General features: G+C 35.3%; 1 protein-coding gene across 1 annotated transcript; it reads right to left on the bottom strand.

The window, feature by feature from the left end:
- Positions 1 to 11,626: 11,626 nt before the first annotated feature.
- On the bottom strand, positions 11,627 to 19,159 carry LOC126976293 (odorant receptor 4-like). The gene is made up of 7 exons (XM_050824565.1): positions 18,592 to 19,159; positions 17,644 to 17,830; positions 15,930 to 16,026; positions 14,732 to 14,836; positions 14,428 to 14,516; positions 13,132 to 13,198; positions 11,627 to 12,297 (listed from the first exon to the last, which is right to left on the bottom strand). Exons 1-7 carry the CDS (start codon positions 19,157 to 19,159, stop codon positions 12,244 to 12,246), a joined length of 1,167 nt encoding a protein of 388 aa, XP_050680522.1. The 3' UTR covers positions 11,627 to 12,243.
- Positions 19,160 to 20,274: the final 1,115 nt, after the last annotated feature.

Genomic DNA, 20,274 nt, shown 5'->3' with positions numbered 1-20,274 from the left:
ACAAGATCTTTTTTAACTAGCTTCAAAAATAGGAGGCTGGAGGAGGGTTCTCAGTTCGACAGAATCTTTTATCAAAACATACCACAAATTCAAATTCAAATTCAAATATTTTTATTCAAAATAGGATTTAAAATTCAGTCAAAATGTTTATTTCTTTAAATTTTTCTCTTAATGATTCTTTAGGACCTAGGTTATAAATCGCGCGAATAGCCCTCTTCTGCAGCACAAATATAGTATTAATATCGGCCGCACTGCCCCATAACAATATACCATAGGACATAATACTATGAAAATAACTAAAGTATACTAATCTCGCCGTATCTATGTCAGTTAACCGTCTAATTTTCTTAACCGCATATGCTGCAGAACTAAGCCTATTCGCCAATCCTTCAATATGGGGGCCCCACTGCAATTTGGAATCAAGAGTAATGCCAAGAAATATAGCAGATTCCACTGGTTTTAACCACCTCTCCATTTAATAAAATATTCGCATCTACATTTTTGACATTTGGCGCGTTGAATTTAATATATTTGGTTTTATGATTATTTAACAATAAGTTATTGGCGCTAAACCAGTACATGATGTCAGATAGAGCATTGTTTACTTCGTCATACAAAACTTGGCTTCGTTTCACTTTGAATATAAGTGAAGTGTCATCTGCAAACAATACCACCTTGTGTTTTTTTTCTACAAGGTTAGGTAGATCATTTATATAATTGAGGAAGAGGAAGGGTCCAAGAATAGACCCTTGTGGTACCCCCATACCGAGAGGAGTCCCAGGAGATCTCCTGCCATTCACCTCGACCCTCTGAATCCTATTATTTAAATATGAGATCAGAAGATCGAGTGCAGATCCTCTTATACCATAGTGGCATAGCTTTCTGACCAGCGTTGAATGTTGAACACAATCAAAAGCCTTAGATAAATCACAGAAGATACTAAGTGCATTCTGTGATTCCTCCCAGGCCTCAAAAATATTCCTGATGAGTTCAACACCTGCATCCGTAGTCGAGCGTCCCCTAGTAAAGCCAAATTGTTTTATATGAAGTAACTTATAAGTGTTAAAGTGAGTAAGCCGAAACAGGGCGATAGTTGTTCGGGTCAGAAGTTAGTCCCGATTTAAATATTGGTGTAATTTTACTATACTTCAGAAGGTCAGGAAACACGCCATGTTCAATACAGCTATTAAAAACTAGTGCTAGATATGGTGCTATGACGTCAATAACAGAACTTATTATTTTTACAGATATGCCCCATATATCAGCAGTTTTTTTCATTTCTAAGGATCTAAAAGTTTTAATTATTTCTACTGGGCTGACAACACTGAATTTGAAATTTCGTTTACATTCCTTAACATTTTCCAAAAGAAGTGACTCGGCAACACTGGTGGAGGAGACAAGGGTGCTTGAGATGGAAACTGGAATGTCAGAAAAAAATTCTCAAAAGCAGAAGCTACTTCCTGCTCAGAGTGGATTTTTGTATTGTTTATTATTAGATTATATTCAAACTTGCAGTCTTTCGCTCTTCCAGATTCCCAGTTAATAACTTTCCAAGTAATTTTTATTTTATCTGAAGCATTTTTAATTATTTCTCTAATATGCATTGACTTAGCAATAGTACATACTTTCTTAAATAATTTTGAATAATATTTTACATATACAAGGAAAGATGCATCATGATTACATGATGATCTCTCACTATATAGTTCATATAACCGTTGTCTGCTCCTATGAATACCAGCTGTTGCCCAGTTGTTAAATGACAAGAGACCACCCGAGTTGACTGTCTTTGAAGTAAATATAGAAGCAAACTCTGTTTTAATTATTTTGAATAACTTACCATACATCTCATATGGACTACTGTTATAATTCAAATAAAAGTTTGAGAGTTTTTCTGAAACATTGCCTCTATATTTCTCCATTCGCCTATTGTTTACCGGAACAAACATAAACTTTTTAGTTGAAGTACATTTGTTCCCTTCAATATTAAAAGAGGCTAATTGACCACAAAAAGAATGAAAAGGAAACAACCATTATTTTATTAACTTATAATCAATTAATTTCCTTATATTATCCTTTCATAATTAAAAATCGCAGAAAAATAAAATAACAATGTATTTAACAAGCGTTCGCAAAGCACAAGTGAATAAAACCTTACGTCAAAGTCAAAAACTATGATAGAAGTTGACGAAGACATTGACAGTTGACTCATTATATCGATTTAGGATTAGGATATCATCCACATCGAATCGATAACCAGAATAAAATAAATACCTTTATAAATACGCTATCTCATAGTTTAGGTACTAGTATATCGTTTATTACCTCTTTTCTAGTGCAATATTTTTTCCAATCAAATAATCTTAAAAATATATCTATGTTAGTTATTAAGAAATCGTATTCGTGTTTATCCCGTTAGAGAAATAAAAAAAAAACAAACAAATAATAATAATAATACTTTATGTAGTAAGCTAAAGCGAAACCGCACTTCACTATAAGCTACCGCCTGCAATTGTATAAGGCGCAAATTCGGCTTCACATTGATAAAAAATATACCTACTTCACAAAATATTAACATTTAAACTTAGAATAAAAAACACAAGCTTATCCAAAAAACAGTAAAAATATACCTAAATAAAAATACAAATATAATACGAGAAGCGAACTTAATTCTTAGAGTACTTCACCGGAGGAGACGTTATTTGAAAAAAAATCATATTATCGTGTAGCCCAATATAGTGCGATGTGATTTCTTGCTTGTAATAAAACACTTTAGGGTTAAAACGCGTGTAATTGTAACTGTGTTTTTACATTACATAGTTTTTAAGTTTACTTTTATTTTTAAGCGTAGAATTTCAACAAGGCTAGACTAGACTTTAATCTTCCATTAATTCCGGTTCATACATTGTTATAATGATGTGAATGGTGATACACTTTTATTATAATATCGCCAAATTTTTGAGTGTAGGTACTATATAGACGAGTAGGACGTTCAGCTGATGGTAATTACTATATATATATATAGTACACTCATATATATATATATATATATATATATATACACACACACATATACATATATATACAGGATGTCCCAAAGTTATGGCACATGAAGGTAAAGTACCTTAAATATCGTAGATAGGGTATTTTACTGAAAGAAGACTTTATGTTATTTTTCAAAGTGAGTAATTCTGCATTCAAAGATTTTCTAAAAATTACTTGCCTCGTCTGGGTATCGAACAGACTTAAATGTTAAAAAAACACCCCTACTTTTATGATGCCAATCGAAAGAATGGCCAAAAATTATATGATTAGAATTATATTTTTTTTATTTCTTACCTAAATTGTAACAGTTTTAATTTTTCTTCTTTACAATTTTGATTATTCGATATTTATTTTATTTATTTATTTAAGGAAAACCAACACCTAATACAATTTCTTTTACTAATTAAATTTCTGTAGAAACTTAATTAGTAACAGATAGCCAATTACAGGTTTTCACTAATAGAAGTAATATTAAATATGTACGTGAACACTATTTTTCGGCTCAAATTCATGACAATAAAGATACTTTTAAACAGATAACAAAAAACAATACTTAATTAAAAAAGTTGAGGGTTATGCACTGCTTTGCCTTGGAAATGCTTGTAGCAAATATATCAATATCTAATAATCTACTAACATCATTCACTGTTCTACACGCTCGCACTATATATGAGTTTTGCCTATAGTTGCTACTAACAGCAGGAACACAATGTGGAGGGCTAAATCTAAGAGTTTTTTGAGGTACATTAAAATTAACTTTATGCAGCAGATCTGGGCCATCGACATGATTGCTTATAATTGTTAACATAAATAAAAAGTCAGTTATATTTCGCCGTTCTTTCAGTGGTAAGAAGTGAAACTTTTTACACTAATCAACATAGCTGTTAGAATCGTAAGGTACCTTAAATCTAAAACAAAGATATCTTAAAAATCGCCTCTGAACACTTTCTAGACGGTCAACATACGTACTATATGTAGGATTCCAAATTTGTGAAGCGTATTCCAGATTACTTCTAATAAAAGTACAATATAGTATCTTAGTAGTCTTAATATTATTAAAATTCGCTTAATAAAACCTAATGCGTTTGAAGCCTTGTTAACTATCGTATCAATGTGATCATTGAATAGCAACTTAGAGTCATGGTAAACGCCGAGAACCCTCGTACCATTGCATCTTGAGAGCACCTGACCTCTTAATGTGTAATTTGTTTGTAGGATGTTAATCTTACGGGTATATGTGACTACTGAACATTTTGATGTATTAAGTTCTAGTTTATTAGTAAGACAATACTCCTCTAGGCGGTTGAGATCCTCCTGAAGGGCAATTATGTCAAGGATTGATGTTATTGAAGAGAATATTTTCATATCATCAGTGAAGGAAAGTAAATTGGAAGACTTAAAACAGGAATCTATATCACCTACATAGAATATAAAAAGAAGTGGACCAAGTAGAGATCCCTGGGAAACACCACTAGGAACTGGAACCCAACTAGAAATGTAGTTATTTAGTACAACAGCTTGTGAATGATTATCTATGTATGACGAGAACCACCGTAACAAGTCACCCCGTATTCCTGACTGAGATAGCTTACATATTAATGTATTGTGGTCGATTTTATCAAACGCCTTACTATAGTCGGTGTAGATTACATTGACTTGCATACCATTATCCATAGCATCTGTAACAAAATTGTTGAGAAGTAAAAGATTAGAAACAGTAGATCTACCTTTCAGAAATCCATGTTGGAAGGGACTAAAGGTGTTTTTTAAGTTAGCATACAATTGCATATATTATATATGACCCTCTCAAAGACTTAGAGATAGTAGAGTAGATATAAAAAGCTTTATCGGTAAATTGAAGTTATGCTTTTATTTTATGTTTGATTATTATAAAATATATTTTTACTGTCTTCGTTTGGTTGGATACTCTATGGCAGGTTTCTTAGAAGCTTACCGGATGGTGATACTGTCTACCTGCTGGAATTCTCGTGTTTAGAAAGCTTAAAATATAAGCCTTTGGAACCTAACGGTATATATGAAATAAAATGGCAGGTTTACAATTAAAAATACAATAGTGAAGAACATATTCCCACTTTTTTTTAAGATGTCTTAATAAATATATTGTATGTAAGACGTTTATCGCGTAAAGGCATTTCACAACCACATGCTTGCCGGGAACTTGTTGCACAGCCACATTGTGGAATTAATAACCAGCTGTAGTTTCTAGACCGGATAGGACTTAGGGACATTCAAGCTTAGAGTATACTCCTACCTTATAGGCTGGATACACGTCTCTTGACGTTTGTCGTTGTCGATGTCCATTCCTGGTTGCCTCACCATTACCCATCACGTGAAACTCTTCCATGTTTGCCCCCCCTCTTGTATAAAATAAAAAATTGGCAGTTACAGAGACCCATAGAAGAGAAAACTTGGAACTTTTAGTATTAAAATTTAATATTTCATAATGGTTAAAAATAATTAACATATTAACAAGTATACACGTTGAACTTTTCACTAAATCCATTCAAATTCACTTATACCCAGCACTAATGTTGCATGACGCTTATAATTTTGATGATTTTGATTTCAACTAAAAAATATTTTATATTTACTCCCAGCTGGAAAAAAAATTATAGGCATATAATTTATACAAGTATTGACATTTCTAGTAAGAAATCAAGCATCCGATACAAAAACTATTATTTTTGTGCAGTGGACTAATAAAAAAGGGCACGAAACAGAATTACTATTAATTTTATAAACGTATCAACTAAAATGTTCTAATTGTATACAAAACACGTCAAGTTTCAGTTAAAAATTAAACGACATTTTCAAAGCACTGACTCGGCTGTTCAAATACCTTTGCCTCAGTGTAACAATTTAAAAAGTGACATTAAACGCTTTTCCCGCGCTTTCCTAAAACACCGGCGACGTGAAACAGCTGCATTCTAGGTTTTTGTTTTGTGTCTATGTCATGTATCTTGTTGCGATGTGCAACTTGAGTCTCGTGAGTTTTCTTTTTACTCTAAATGTAATGTAGGTACATATTATTCAGTTAGGTACTTTTTATTTCTACTCTTATTATTCGATACAATTTTTTTGTATGAAAAATTTGCAGCGTCACGCATTTGACGTTTGACAGAAATTTGAAAATCGAAAACAAATTAAACGTTCTTTGTATAGTAACCAAAAAGTTAAAGTTTAAATTTTTGGATTTGTTATTAATCATAATTGTGTGAATAATCATGAAGGTTGTAGTTCTATGAATGAAAATTGATTAAAGTAATGTTGAAAGTAAAGTTGATAAATGAATTCTTTTAATTAATTTGTACAATAATCATTCTTTTTCATATTAAAGTGAGCTATATTACTATACCCAAATTTTTGAAATAATTAAATAACTATAAGGTACACATTTTTAATTTTATGGCGCCAAAATGGCGGCCATTTTGGAATACGAAACTAATTCACAAGCTGTTGATATTTCAGCTATTTAGCTATTGTGATTTATAAGATACAGCTATAGACTTAGAATAAGTATACCATTGAATAAACAACCTGACAGCCCAAGAATTCGCGGCCATTTTTAACTCGTCAATCGTTAAATTGGTTACAGTAATTATAGATTCGCTTTACTTTTATATGTTTGCTGTATCTCCGTTAGAGATATTCTTCCCTCTGATATGCTTAGTTTGTCTATACGCTAGTATATTGAAAGTCTATCGATACGGTCCACTGACAAACAGACAGAACGATGAACAGCGGTGTATTAGCAATAGGGCTCACTTCGGTTAACCTTCGAGTATATAGTTCTGAAGAATGTGAAAAAATTTGTGGGTCTGTAGTTGTACATCCCCGTAGCACTTGTTGATCTCCTGAGTTATTGTTTATTCTTTATTCTCGCCAGCCAGCTGCTAGTGATATCAAGTTTCTTGTAGATCTATGGTACTTCGTTGAATTCGAAACACTTGGTAGGCACTGATAGATTGATTTCTAACAACACTAATAATTATTGTATTTAGTGTCAATAAATACCTACTTTAGGAAGTATTTATTAACTTGATTTTTTTGAAATAAAGGTCGAGGCGAACAGGACAGCTATTTTAACAATAAAGTTTTACTATAATTACTAACTTGTTCTATTAAATATTCTTTGCTATAAAGTATAGCAGATTATATAGAAGATAGTAAATAAAAATAGGTTGAGAGTTTCTTATCAGTTCTTCTCCCTATGTCAAAGCCCCTTTACGAACTAATGTAGCTTTCTGACATTTACCAGTGGGTGGCTCCTTAACACATGATAATTGCACATCTAGATTGTGGGTACCACAACGGCGCCTATTTCTGCTGTGAAGCAATAATGTGCAATCATTATTGTGTTTCGGTCTGAAGGGCGCCGTAGCTAGTGAAATTACTGGGCAAATGAGATATAACATCTTAGATCTTAAGGTGACGAGTGCAGCTTTAGTGCTGCTCAGTATTATTGGGCTTATCAAGAATCCTGAGCGGCACCGCATTGCAATAGGCAGGGCATATCAATTACCATCACCTAGGCGTCCTGTTCATCTAGCCCCTGATTGTTATAAAAAAAACCAAGTGTTGTTGCAATATGTTATGTTCTTGTCACTCGCTATGGTTCACTCAAAACCACTCTATCACAATGCAACTTGTAAATTTAACTCGTGTACACAATTACCTCTCATTGTAGTACTATATATATACAAGATACATACGTATATACGAGAACCAAATAATAATATCACTCCATTCTACTGAAAAGTTTCATACTCATATGCAACTACAAAAATTCATTACATAAGTATACTCTTCTTATATAACTATACGTCTAGATAGAGTATCTTACTAAACAATTTGATGTGTTTTTAAAAACCCTCACTTCTGGGATTAATTACACAAATAAAACTGAAAACAAAATTTTGTGAACGATTTGTTTACAGTTTTATTTGTATAAGAGTATTTTGCTGTTAGACAATCGAAAAAAACAGGCCAGGAATATACGTTTAGTGTGCGTAACAAGATACGACTTACACTCGCGATTTGTATGACACTTTCTGTTAGTGTGCGTGCATTGCTCAAAATAGAGATTAGTTCTAAAGTCTATTTTTTTCAGCGTTTTCACACCTAACATAGTATATCTAGACGTATAAATGATGTAAGGGTGTTGAGTGATAATATGCAGAATAAACTCTATCTTGTCCGTTACTGGAACGATATAGTAATAATGTAGTGAGAACGGAATCATGCTTTATTTGTAGAAGTTTCAGGAATATAGATAGCTAAATAAGTTACTTCTTTCGTAGTAGATCACTGAGCTGTATAAATACCACTAGACAGGCTGTTCCATATATTTGACGGCAAATTGTTTGTGCCTATTTGAAGCGCCACTCGCGAGCGTCCATAGAACTAATTTTGACGTATAATACAAATGGCTGCGAAGGAACGTACAAAATATACTCTGAAGTAGTTTTGCATTTTGAATTAATTTCGTTCGTTTTCCGTATTATTTATAGCTTACTTCAAGAATCAACGTAATAAAGTACACTTTTTTTTATAAATAGTTTCCCACCATCTATCAATGTTTGCTAATGTTGTCATCACTAGTTTTAGTACTGCAGACTCTCGCTACATGGCCAACAGCGCCAAAATGGCGAATATCAAACAGGTACTAAAGCACTTTGTCAGCCGCCAGTCCAGTGGTATATAGTAGAGATCAGTGTAGTAGATACATAGATACAGTCACAATTCTAGTAATTTCGCAATATAACCAAACTGAGTCGAAGCTCAGTTTATTAAGCAAGGACTTGCATAATTTTCCCAAAACAAAATATATAATGGCTATGAGGAGCAAAAATAGGTTAACGTCGCGATTTATTCGAGCATCTTAATAACAAAAAAATATATATAAAGCACGTAAGTTATTCAGTCCAATACTTGCACCTGTGGGAGGCTCCTTTGCACATGATGCCGGCTAGATTATGGATACCACAACGGCGCCTATTTCTTCCGTGAAGCAGTAATGTGTAAGCATTACTGTATTTTTGGTGTGAAAGGCGCCGTAGCTAGTGAAATTACTGGGCAAATGACACTTGACATCTTATGTCTCAAGGTGATAAGCACAGTTGAAGTGCAGCTCAGAATTTTTGGTTCGTTCAAGAATAAAACATATAATAATAGATAAACGTGTAAATACATAGCCCCACGCATACACTTACACTTATACAAGCCGATCGGCAGCCATTATGAGATTTGCCATCTTCCGTGACAGATCAGTTTGCGTCGCATTAAAATATTTTAAAAATGCCATCGTGCGTTGTGAAAAAGTGTAAAAACAATAATATAAAAGTATTCGTGGATATATGATTATTGGAGAAAAAATTGTGTATCTGGTGTACCCCGTAACCACCCACGCACTAGCATAAAGGTGCTTCACTTGCTAATATCACGGCGCGGAGTCCTTCTTTTTTTACTAGCCCGTGCTAAGAAAGGTAATTTTTAATTTAACAACAACAAGAAGAGTTCTCAAGGACAGGTTAATGAAGCGACAAACTACAATTATTACTACTCTGCGAATGGAACTAATCCCCGCAGGCAAAAATATTTTTCTATCCATTTCTCTTTATCACTTGGACGATTGAGAATAAAATTGGTGACATATAAAAACCCAAATCAAATAAAGGGTTGGACTAAAAACTTATTCGAACAATAAATCATCTGTTCACAAATAAATCAACCAGTCTGTTTCGTCGCGTTCCCCGTGAATCCGGATACTGGCCGACAAGATTCGTTTTCTTTTTATGCAACCAGTTGCATGCATCCTCTTTTTTGGATGATACGTCACGTTGTTGTCCCTTTTTTATTTGCACCGTGATTTAGCTTTTATATTTTTTGTACAGGTAAATTGCAACGTTGAAATATTGTAAAATTATTATAGTATTTTTTACAATGACATACGGAATGAAGGCGTGCTCGCTAACTATGGACCTTATGAGGAAGCTCATGGTCGCTCAGAGGGCAAAGTAAAGCGTCATGCTCGGAGTTTCCCTTCGAGATCGAATTAGAAATGAGGAGATCTGTAGGAGAACCAAACTTACCGGCATGCCCCAGATGGTTGCGATAGTGAAGTGGCAGTGGGAAGGGCACATAGCTCGACGGACAGATCGCCGTTGGGGCAGTAAAGTCCTCGAATAGCGACCATGTACCGGAACACGTAGTGTTGGCCACCACAAGATGGACCGACGATCTCGTCAAGATCACCGGCATAGGTTCGATGAGGGCAGCGCATGACCGACCATCGTGGCGATCTTTGGGGGAGGCCTTTGTTCAGTAGTGGACATAAAACGATGATGATCAATTATAAGGGAAACGCTCTTATTTTCTGGAATGATTTCAATGGTAGACAGGTTGAAATTATATCTAGGCTGTCTGTTGTAAGTTATTCTCGGCGTTCGATCCAGCATGGGTAATATCAAGCGAGTCCCGTCCCAACTTGTACTATTATATATTCTTTGACGGCGACGTGGGGAGGGTCGTTCCCTTCCCTAAAATATGGTCGAGGGAGGCGATGGCTGGTCCACGCGTCATGCTCGTGAACGGGTGCTACTCGTGGTGGCTGGATGATCTTGTTACCGGAAGGTCTGCTTGATGTGTGATTGATTATTATTATTTTCTTTAAAGTGAAAGTTATTATATATTTTATTTTATGAAATGCTCACATAATGCCTTTTTTTTACGGTATGTGTGCATTGATGGATCTACTGTACTCAATAACTCTTGTGTTTATAAGTATTAATTTTCCTTTTTTTTTTACTTTCTCGTGTAAGCCTTTCATTTTTTGATATTTGAGTATTTTTGTTCCGTCACTTTGCATATATTGTAATTGAAATGATTTGTAAAACAATTAAAATGTAAATCTTGACTTAAAAGAGTGGCAATGAGTTTCTTGCTACTTCTTCTCATTAGCTCAACACAATCAAAAAATATTTTTATTTTTTTTTATGACATTCATAAGTGTCATTTCCATGACCTATATGAATAAGGTGTTTTGGAATTTCAATTTGCCCCGACACAGGGCTGCCGAAATTTATTTTCTTGTGTATTCATTTTTATTTTGCGATATTTTTTATGATGTTAATTTAAATTGTATGGTGTAAAGGGCTATCATTATATGAAATACGTCTTAAGGTAACTATCGTATTTAATTTGATTTGAGGCTTAATAATAAATCCGTCTAAATAGCTTATTACTTAGCACATAATAAAAATATTCTTATACCTTTCTTGCAGATCTATAAAAGAGTAATTATACGTTGTTTTGTTATATCTCAAAGAGAACAGGCATCGCTTTCGATGAAAGCTTCCAGTCGGCTTGTTTTTTCCCGACATCTTTGACAAATTACAACAACAGTATGACATCTGTCAATAGAGTTTATTTCAGTCGAAGTAACGAAAATGAAGACGGGAAGGATGTTCGTTTACATATGTAAATACTTACACTAACAAACTGAAGGATATGAAGTAAAATGTTAAAAAAAACTTCAAGTAAGGGGAAAAAATGTGCTTTTAATTTATATCTAATTGACAGGCTCTATGCATTGACGTACAATAAACAACTAGACTCACAATCGCCTATTAAAAGGTCGTCAAAAAATGTCCGAGCGGCGTTGAATATACGTAACATTAACTTGTACTGTTAACATTAAAACATTCATTCAAAGTACACCTTATTTCGTAGCAGTTATGTTCAAAGTCATTAGAAGTAGTAACACTACGTCACGCGCGAGACACACGCGAACACGAGGCAAGAACGTTTTGTTTTAGCAATTAAAATGTAATAGAATGAATAAAAACGTCAAGTTAGTTACACGATTTTGTTGATTTAATTGCGCACTTACCTGAAATACGACACTCTATCCTTTTAAAGTTTGGATGTGCTGTTATTTGGACAGTTTTTCACTGATTCCTAAGTCATTGCGTGGCGTTGTATTCAAAGCGCGGTCGAAACACAACTGAACAAAAACTCTGCCGTAATAGACGCGTAGGCAGAGGTTTGCTTCAGACAATTTATCAGCGTGACTATGAGTATAGTTGTATATTGTTCGTCAACGGCTCGATGCAAGAAGCGGATGTGGTGTGACACTAATGTTAGTCTATCCGTGCAAAGCCGGGTCGGGTCGCTAGTTTATTTATAAAGTGTTTTTAGAAGGGCGAAGTAGGACCAAGCTGTACTCAAGATCTGGAACAAATTAAATAACATTATATACGTAATAATAATGACCCGACAAGCATTGGTTTCTTATAAAAAAGCGGCCAAGTGCGAGTCGAACTCGCCCATGAAAGTTTCCAGCATAAAGGAAAATTATTTAAATGGAAAGGCAAAAAATCTTTGACCAAAATCATACAGTTCATTTGAGCGCTCATCATTTATACGTATTAAAAAAAACTACTTATTGGATCTCGTTCAAACCAATTTTTGGTGGAAGTTTGTATGGTAATGTACATCATATACATTTTTTAAGTTCTATAATTCTCTTATTACAGAACTTTAAGGGGGAGGGGGGGGGGGGACGTTATGCTACTTTGGAAGGGTCTCTCGCGCAAACCATTCAGTTTAGGAAAAATTGAAAATAGAAACATCAATATCATTTTTGAAGACCTATCCACAGAAACCCCATACGTATAGGTTTGATGAAAACTATTTTATGAGTTTCAGTTCTAAGAATGGGGAACCCCAAAAATATATTGTGTTATTTTCTATTTTTGTGTGAAAATCTTAATGCGTTTCACAGAATACATCTACTGACCAAGTTTCAGCAGTATAGTTCTTATAGTTTCGGAAAAAAGTGGCCTTTACATACGGATAGACAGAATGACAGACATGACGAATCTATAAGGGTTCCATTTTTGGCGATTTGGCTACGGAACCCTAAAAACTCAATTAAATTTCGTAAATTCCGTTCTTAGCTGCCTTCTACTCTACCAAAGGAATATTTCTACCAAATGAGAGAACTGAGCTATATAGATATAAATATTATCTACTTATCAATAAAAAATCAGATAATACACTCACACTTGTAAAGGCCCGAAGATTAACGTCAGCGTATCTGAAGGCAGTGAGCTTGCATGGCTTCTGTGATCTACAAAAATTATTGTTTTTTTTTATCGAATAAGAGAACTTACTTGTAGCGTCTTCCTACTACAACTAGGGAAAATAAATCAATTTTTGATGAAGATAAGGGACGAGACGAGCAAGACGTTCAGCTGATGGTAATTGATACGCCTTGCTCATTACAATGCAGCGCCGCTCAGGATTCTTGAAAAACCCAAAAATTCTGAGCGGCACTACAATTATTGCGCTCGTCACCTTTAGACATAAGATGTTAAGTATCATTTGCCCAGAAATTTCACTAGCTACGGCGCCCTTCAGATCGAAACAGTAATATTACTGCTACACGGCAGAAATAGGCGCCGTTGTGGTACCCATAATCTAGCCGGCATCCTGTGCAAAGGACCTCCCACTGGTAAAAGATATTTGTAGATACTGAATAAATGATAACATTTAGATTAAAAAGAACATAAGATTACAAACGCGCACCAGTCCCTTAGTTCGAACTTTGAATAATTATTGAAAGTAACATTTGATTACATAGAGTTTGTTTATATAAACATTTACACTGTACTAGCAGTCTTCATTTTTATAGTTTGATGATGATGAAAAAGGATGGAAGGATCATCCGGAAAACGTTCACTACTGTCAAACAAAGTCCAAAGATCTCCTCTCAGTCCTTCGCTGCCTTCATCCAACGTATTCCGGCGATCTTGACCAGATGATCGGTCCATCTTGCGAGGGGCCTACCAACACTGCGCCTTGCGGTACGTGGTCGCCATTCGAGGACTTTGCTGCCCGAGCTATGTGCTCTGCCCACTGCCATATCCGTTTCGCAGTTTACATAATTACAATGTAGGGTACGTTGAATATTATCTAGTTACCTTATAATACCTATCACTTTAGATACCTAACTAATAAATACCAATCGTTCATAGATTTGAAAGCCTTGAGTTTTGAACTGCACATTTCTTGATGCTATTAGCGGGTATTTCCATCAAGTGATCCACAAACAAAAAAATTCCAAGTCAAAGTCCTCGAATGGCGACCACGTAGCGGAAGACGCAGTGTTGGTAGGCCCCCCACAAGATGGACCAACGATCTGGTCAAGATCGCCGGAATACGTTGGATGAGGGCAGCGCAGGACCGATCGTCGTGGAAATCTTTGGGGGAGGCCTTTGTCCAGCAGTGGACGTCTCCCGGCTGATGATGATGATGATGATCCTCAAACTCCATGTATAGCGTACAAAAAAGCATTACCTAGCGTGTACAATATGAAAATTCTTTCCGATTCCCCTTCCTTTGCTGTACCATTCGCTGTTATATATAGCTGAACTGACTTCTTCACTCTGTGAAAAAATATAGGGATATTTTCAATGAAATTCATTTAATATTCAAAAACATTATTCAATTTACGTGATTACTGAACTAAATTCACATATTTAGGCTTTTGGTTAAAAAAAATTACAATTTAGATTCGATTAGTCCAATTTTTTGTGCTGCACCATATTTTAACATTGAACTTCGTTAAAATTAAAAAAAATATTGAAGTAAAAGCACTCACCGATCTCATTAGCATATCACCGAAGTAACACAAGAAAAATATTTGCAATAGATTACTCGAAAGAAACACAAAGAACGTGCAAGCCAACATTTTGTCTTCAAACACCTGAAAATATATATATTATTATCATAAACTTACAGCAAACTACTGTATAGACAAACAAAATAGGCGAGAGAGAAGATCATCTCTAGCACCAATACACCAAGATAGAAAAGGTAAGCGAATCTGTTGTTTCCCACTGACCTTATTTGAAGCGCCACTCGCGAGCGTCCAGAGAACTAATTTTGATGTATAACACAAATGGCTACGAGAGAAGCGTACAATACTCGGTCGTTTTCCGTGTTATTTATACTTCAGGAATCAACGTAATAAAGTACATATTTTTTTTGTAAATATCCTTTTTAATTCCTTTTTAATTAAATTATCCTTTGTAATTTTCCTATCATTGGTAGTGTAGCTGTGGTCGTCATTACTGGTTTTTAGTACCGCAGACTCTCGCTACATGGCCAACAGCGCCAAAATGGCGAATATCAAACAGGCACAAAAGCACTTTGACAGCAACCAGGCCAGTGGTAAATAGTAGAGGTCAGTGGTTGTTACTGTATCCAATTTTGATTGACAAGTCGTAAAGAATCAGCAGCGGTTGCCATTAGCTCCTTAGTATTTTGAATATTAAGCCACTAGCTGACGCACACATTGACAAATTAAAATATGTCACTCATTATCGGGCTGTCACATCGTCGATAGTCTAGTTGCTAGTATATTCTAAGCATTAACCTCTACTTTAAACTACTGGACTGGCGGCTGTCAAAGTGCTATTGTGCCTGTTGATATTCGACATTTTGGCGCTGTTGGCCATGTAGCGAGAGTCTGCGGTACAGACAGATGGCCGTTGGAGCAGAAAAGTGCTGTATTGGCGACCACGAACCGGAAGACGTAGTCTTGGTAGGCCCAACAATGGACCAACTATAAGATGGACCAACGATCTGGTCAACATCGTCGGAATAGGTTGGATGAGGGCAATGCAGGACCCATCGTCATGGGGGAGGCCTTTGTCCAGCAGTGGACGTCTTCTGGCTGAAATGATGATGATGATGATGAAGATGATGATGCTGATGATTTAGTGAGACTGAGCTATCACGCTCGGAATTGTAATATACATAAGCAATAGCTAGTTAAGTATACATTAATAAATTACCATAAAATTAAATCCGGTCAGACAAATGATTATCGAGCTTACTAAGAAGTTAAGTAAGGTCGATTTTGTATAAACAATGTCCAAAGTTTTCGAGACACTGAAAATAATCATAACATTTATTGTATTGAATTTTTATTGGGAGAAAAATTCGTGCTACTATTATGGGGGCAACCCCATTTACAGCTGCTGCAGCCATCACTACCAGAGATGTTGAAAAAATCAATTACACCATTACATTATATTGCAGAAGAAAATATGGTACTGGTTAGCACCAACAGTACATTCAACCTCTTTGCTAAGGCTTCTTGTACGTGACGCTGGCACCGCATGGCGCCGCACCGGAACCGCGTACGCACCGCATTAATGCCGAGTTGAATTGTAATGCAAGGATCATAGTTCAGTAAAGAATTACCAACAAAACTAAAAAGCCTCCTGCTCATAGTTTTAATATTGAAATACTTATGTAGTCACTATTATCATTAAGACAAAAAGCAAGTATTTCTAACTCAATGTCGAAATCTTCTATTGTAATTATTTTTTTTTCTAAAAAAATGCACTTATAAACATTTTTTTTTGTATGGAATAGGAGGACAAGCGAGCGTACAGGTCACCTGTTGTTAGGTGATCACCGCCGCCCACAATCTTTTGCAACACCAGAGGAATCACAGGAGCGTTGCCGGCCTTTAAGGAAGGAGTATGCGATTTTTTTGAAGGTACCCATGTTGTATTGTCCTGGAAACACCGCACAAGGAAGCTCATTCCACAGCTTTGTAGTACGTGGAAGAAAGCTCCTAGAAAACCGCACTGTGGAGGACCGCCACACATCCAGATAGTGGGGATAATATCCTAACTTGTAGCGTGTCATTCAATTCAAGCCTGTTTAAACAGCTCTTCGGAACACTGCCAATGGTAAATGCGGTAGAAGACACACAATATCTACGCAACGCCAAGTGATCCAGCCGTTCCCAGAGCACTGGGTCCCCGACAATTCGAGCTGCTCTACGTTGCACGCGGTCAAATGGGTCGAGCTGATACTGGGGTGCGCCCGACCAGAGATGACAGCAATACTCCATGTGTGGCCGGACCTGCGCTTTGTAGAGCGCTAGTATGTGGGCCGGCTTGAAGTATTGCCGTGCTCTATTGATGACGCCCAGCTTCTTTGAAGCCAATTTGGCTTTGCCCTCCAGATTGCCACGGAATTGGCAATCGCTTGAGATTTCAAAACCCAGTATTCCGATACTAGGCGAGGCTTTAAGGGAAGTGTTGTCGAAGAGCAGTGATTCGGCAAATGGGGTTTTTTTAGTGGTAAACGCAATTATTTTCGTATGCTCAAAAATGCGGTCCGGCGCTGGTGCGGCTCCGTTAATGTACAAGTAGCCTTACGTTACATCGAATGAGTCTGTAATTACCTTCTTAATGATACCACACCATTGACCTTGCGAATGGAGCGAGTGCCCCCAAATTGTTTTATGGATTAATTTTATTATAGTGTTATTTTATAAAAAAACGCCCGCTTAATTAATTGGTTGCACCCGTTTGATCATATCTTTTTGAATGCGTATAGCAGTTCTGAATAAAACTATTTCAATTTGAGTTTCTATAGAAAGATAAGTAAAAATAATCTACAAATTATTATTCAAAATAAAATGTTATTCCTATTACCATGAATAGTATTAATTTATTATAAAGGTTTTATTGTTACATTCATAATTACCAAATAAGTTTTTGATGCCACTTCACTAACTCTATAAACACATCGTGAAATTCTTCTCGGTTTCGACACTGGTTCTTGAAGATATTTCGTATCTCATATTGCAGCAATCGAAACTGTATCGAAATAAACGTACAGAAAATATACAGTAGTATATCTGTGCAGCACGTACTAAGTACTACTATTATTTCTGTAAACAGAGAAATATAAATTTACTAGATAAAATATAAAATATTTTTTTCACCTCTCCAGCACGAAAAGGGCGCTATTGAAACTCGCAGCAAAAACGCTTTTTTTTCACGTGACCATACATGCGGGAATTACTCCGCGTTAAAAAATAAAAAAATTCGATCCGTTGCGTTCCGAAACCCATTTTAGCCTAGCGTATTATCTCATTGTCACAAAAATTTATATGTTACTTATCGAAATTTAGATTTATAAATTTTACTATTGCCTTTTTAAAGAATTAAAATACTAGTAAACATTGTTTCTCTTACTGTAACCTATAACACTTTTCTCGCGAGTCGAGGTGTAAAGTTGTATGTTTAACACGAGAGCAAATTTGTCTCGTGCCTTTAAATCACTCACTACCTCAGTAACTGTAAGAATCACTCGCTACGCTCGTGATTCAATTCTGGACCACTTCACCAATTCGTGATTTAAGGTCAGCACTCGCAGAAAAAAATAACTTTGCTCACTTGTTGAACAAATAACTATTAACTGACCCGTCCGGTATACGAATGCACTGGAAAAAAGCTCATACTCTTGTACTCGCTCGGTACCTACGGCCAATCATCCCACTGGTTCAGATCAGAGAAAAAACTGTAAGGCTTGTTCACTGTATTTATAATCCTTCTCATAAAGTTATCGAGAGCAATAGAGTTATTATTCAGGTTCACAGACAGATATCCAGATTTGAGCAGCTAAGCCATAAGTTAAAAATAAACTTACCAGACCAAATCTGATGTATATAGACGAACGGCCAATATCTTATATCATAGGGATCAAAAGGATATGTTATCAAAAATGGCAGCAACAACTTCCATTCGTTCGTCTTGAAATACTTCACAACTACCAAAACTAAAGGACTAACGAAAAACGTCATAACAAGAACTATATTCAAGACCTTTGTCCCTGAAATTACAATATTTAAAAAACACAAGCCTCTATGAATTATGTCTTTCCGTTCTTTACTCTTTGGTTTCTTATTTTCTCGATCTTCAAGATACAATAATGTATTTATAATTGAATTTATTTCTGTATTGTAGTGTACTAAGGTATATGCCCGAGAATTTGCGAATGTGCTGAATACAAAACAGGGTGCTATATAAGTTGCTTTTTCAAAAGATTTCAGATTTATTACTGCATTTATAAAACATATGATGGCGCCTAGTACATCACCGTTGAGCCAAAAAAAATTAATAATATAAACTATACGACTTTTCAAAATCTCTCTCCTTGTATGCCTTGAGTCAATTTTTAAACCCAAATAAACCAAACCAGAGTTCACTTTTTTCATATTAACGCGCAAAGATGAAGCTGACTCCATTTTAAAGAAAAATTGGTCGTACACTCGTTTTTATAGAAATTTTAAAGTTGAATTAGTAAATATCATACTATTTATAATAATTATAGCTTTGATTCGGAATGTTATGGTTAATTATTAAAATAAATTTGAAATATGAAAAGCTGTCATTATGGTAAACATTTTGTAGGATTAGTAATAATTTATTAAATAAATGATGTAGAATTACGTGATACAATTTTCACAGTTGAAACCCTTTACGTAAAATCGTGCACGCGGGTGACCCCGATGTCGCGGGCAGTAGCTAGTACTCATATTAAAATTGCAACAATTTAAGAACTGTATTCCACAATCAGGTCGGAGACCAAAGGGTACCTGGCAGTCAAGAGTAGCAAGAACAATAGAGGGTGCGTGCGTGACTTATTTGATGCTAGTTGAAGAATCCAGATAACCAGGGACGTGGCAAATCGACCTTTGTAATCTGTGCGTACCCCTCTGGGTGACAATAAAATAACATATTGTAAGAACACTTTGTAAACGTCATGACATCATTTCGTATAGGGGCTTTGATATGGGGAGAATACTTGATAAGAAACTCCCAGCTCATTTTTAAATCACTGAATTACAAAATTGCTTTGCCTACTTAATAGTAGGTAAATTTTATAAAATTTATAAATTTTCTAAAGCTCATAAAGTCTTTTTTACATAGCGATAGATATCGTATTCTATCAACGCAACTTAAAGCTTAGGTTCATTGACCGTATTTCCGCCTGTTCTAGAAACGTACGATCAAAGTAATATCGACACGATGTCCTGGATATCCTACTCTAACAAATCTTCGTACTACATATCGTTTATTGTAACAACATCTTAACCATAGACTAATATTTTGAATTTTTAACGATGTTAGAGTGAATGAATTATGCGCAAACCTTGAAAAATTAAATATTATATGTGCTATGTCGCTGTTAAGTGTCAAAAGTCAAAACATAGTTAAGGTGCTAAGGACCATGCCAGACTCTGCACCACCAATTTGGTATCATTTACACAAAATGTAAATATTCAAAAATTAAGTAATGAATATAGGAAGACCATTTAAAATTGAATAA

The sequence above is a fragment of the Leptidea sinapis genome, chromosome 40 (genome assembly GCF_905404315.1).
Source record: "Leptidea sinapis chromosome 40, ilLepSina1.1, whole genome shotgun sequence".
Classification (NCBI taxonomy): Eukaryota; Metazoa; Arthropoda; class Insecta; order Lepidoptera; family Pieridae; genus Leptidea; species Leptidea sinapis.
The sequence above is the reverse complement of the archived record's forward strand: the minus strand, read 5'-3'. Positions and strand labels throughout refer to the sequence as shown.

Bases quoted from the DNA above. Each gene is read 5' to 3' on its own strand.
- LOC126976293 (XM_050824565.1), bottom strand. From the start codon at position 19,159: ATGAAAAAAGTGAACTCTGGTTTGGTTTATTTGGGTTTAAAAATTGAC. The intron at 17,831-18,591 runs GTAAGTTTATTT...CTCTGTTTACAG, and splicing joins TATACATCAGATTTGGTCTG to AAATAATAGTAGTACTTAGT. The intron at 12,298-13,131 runs GTGAGTGTATTA...AATTTGTTCCAG, and splicing joins ATCTTCGGGCCTTTACAAGT to ATCTTGAGTACAGCTTGGTC.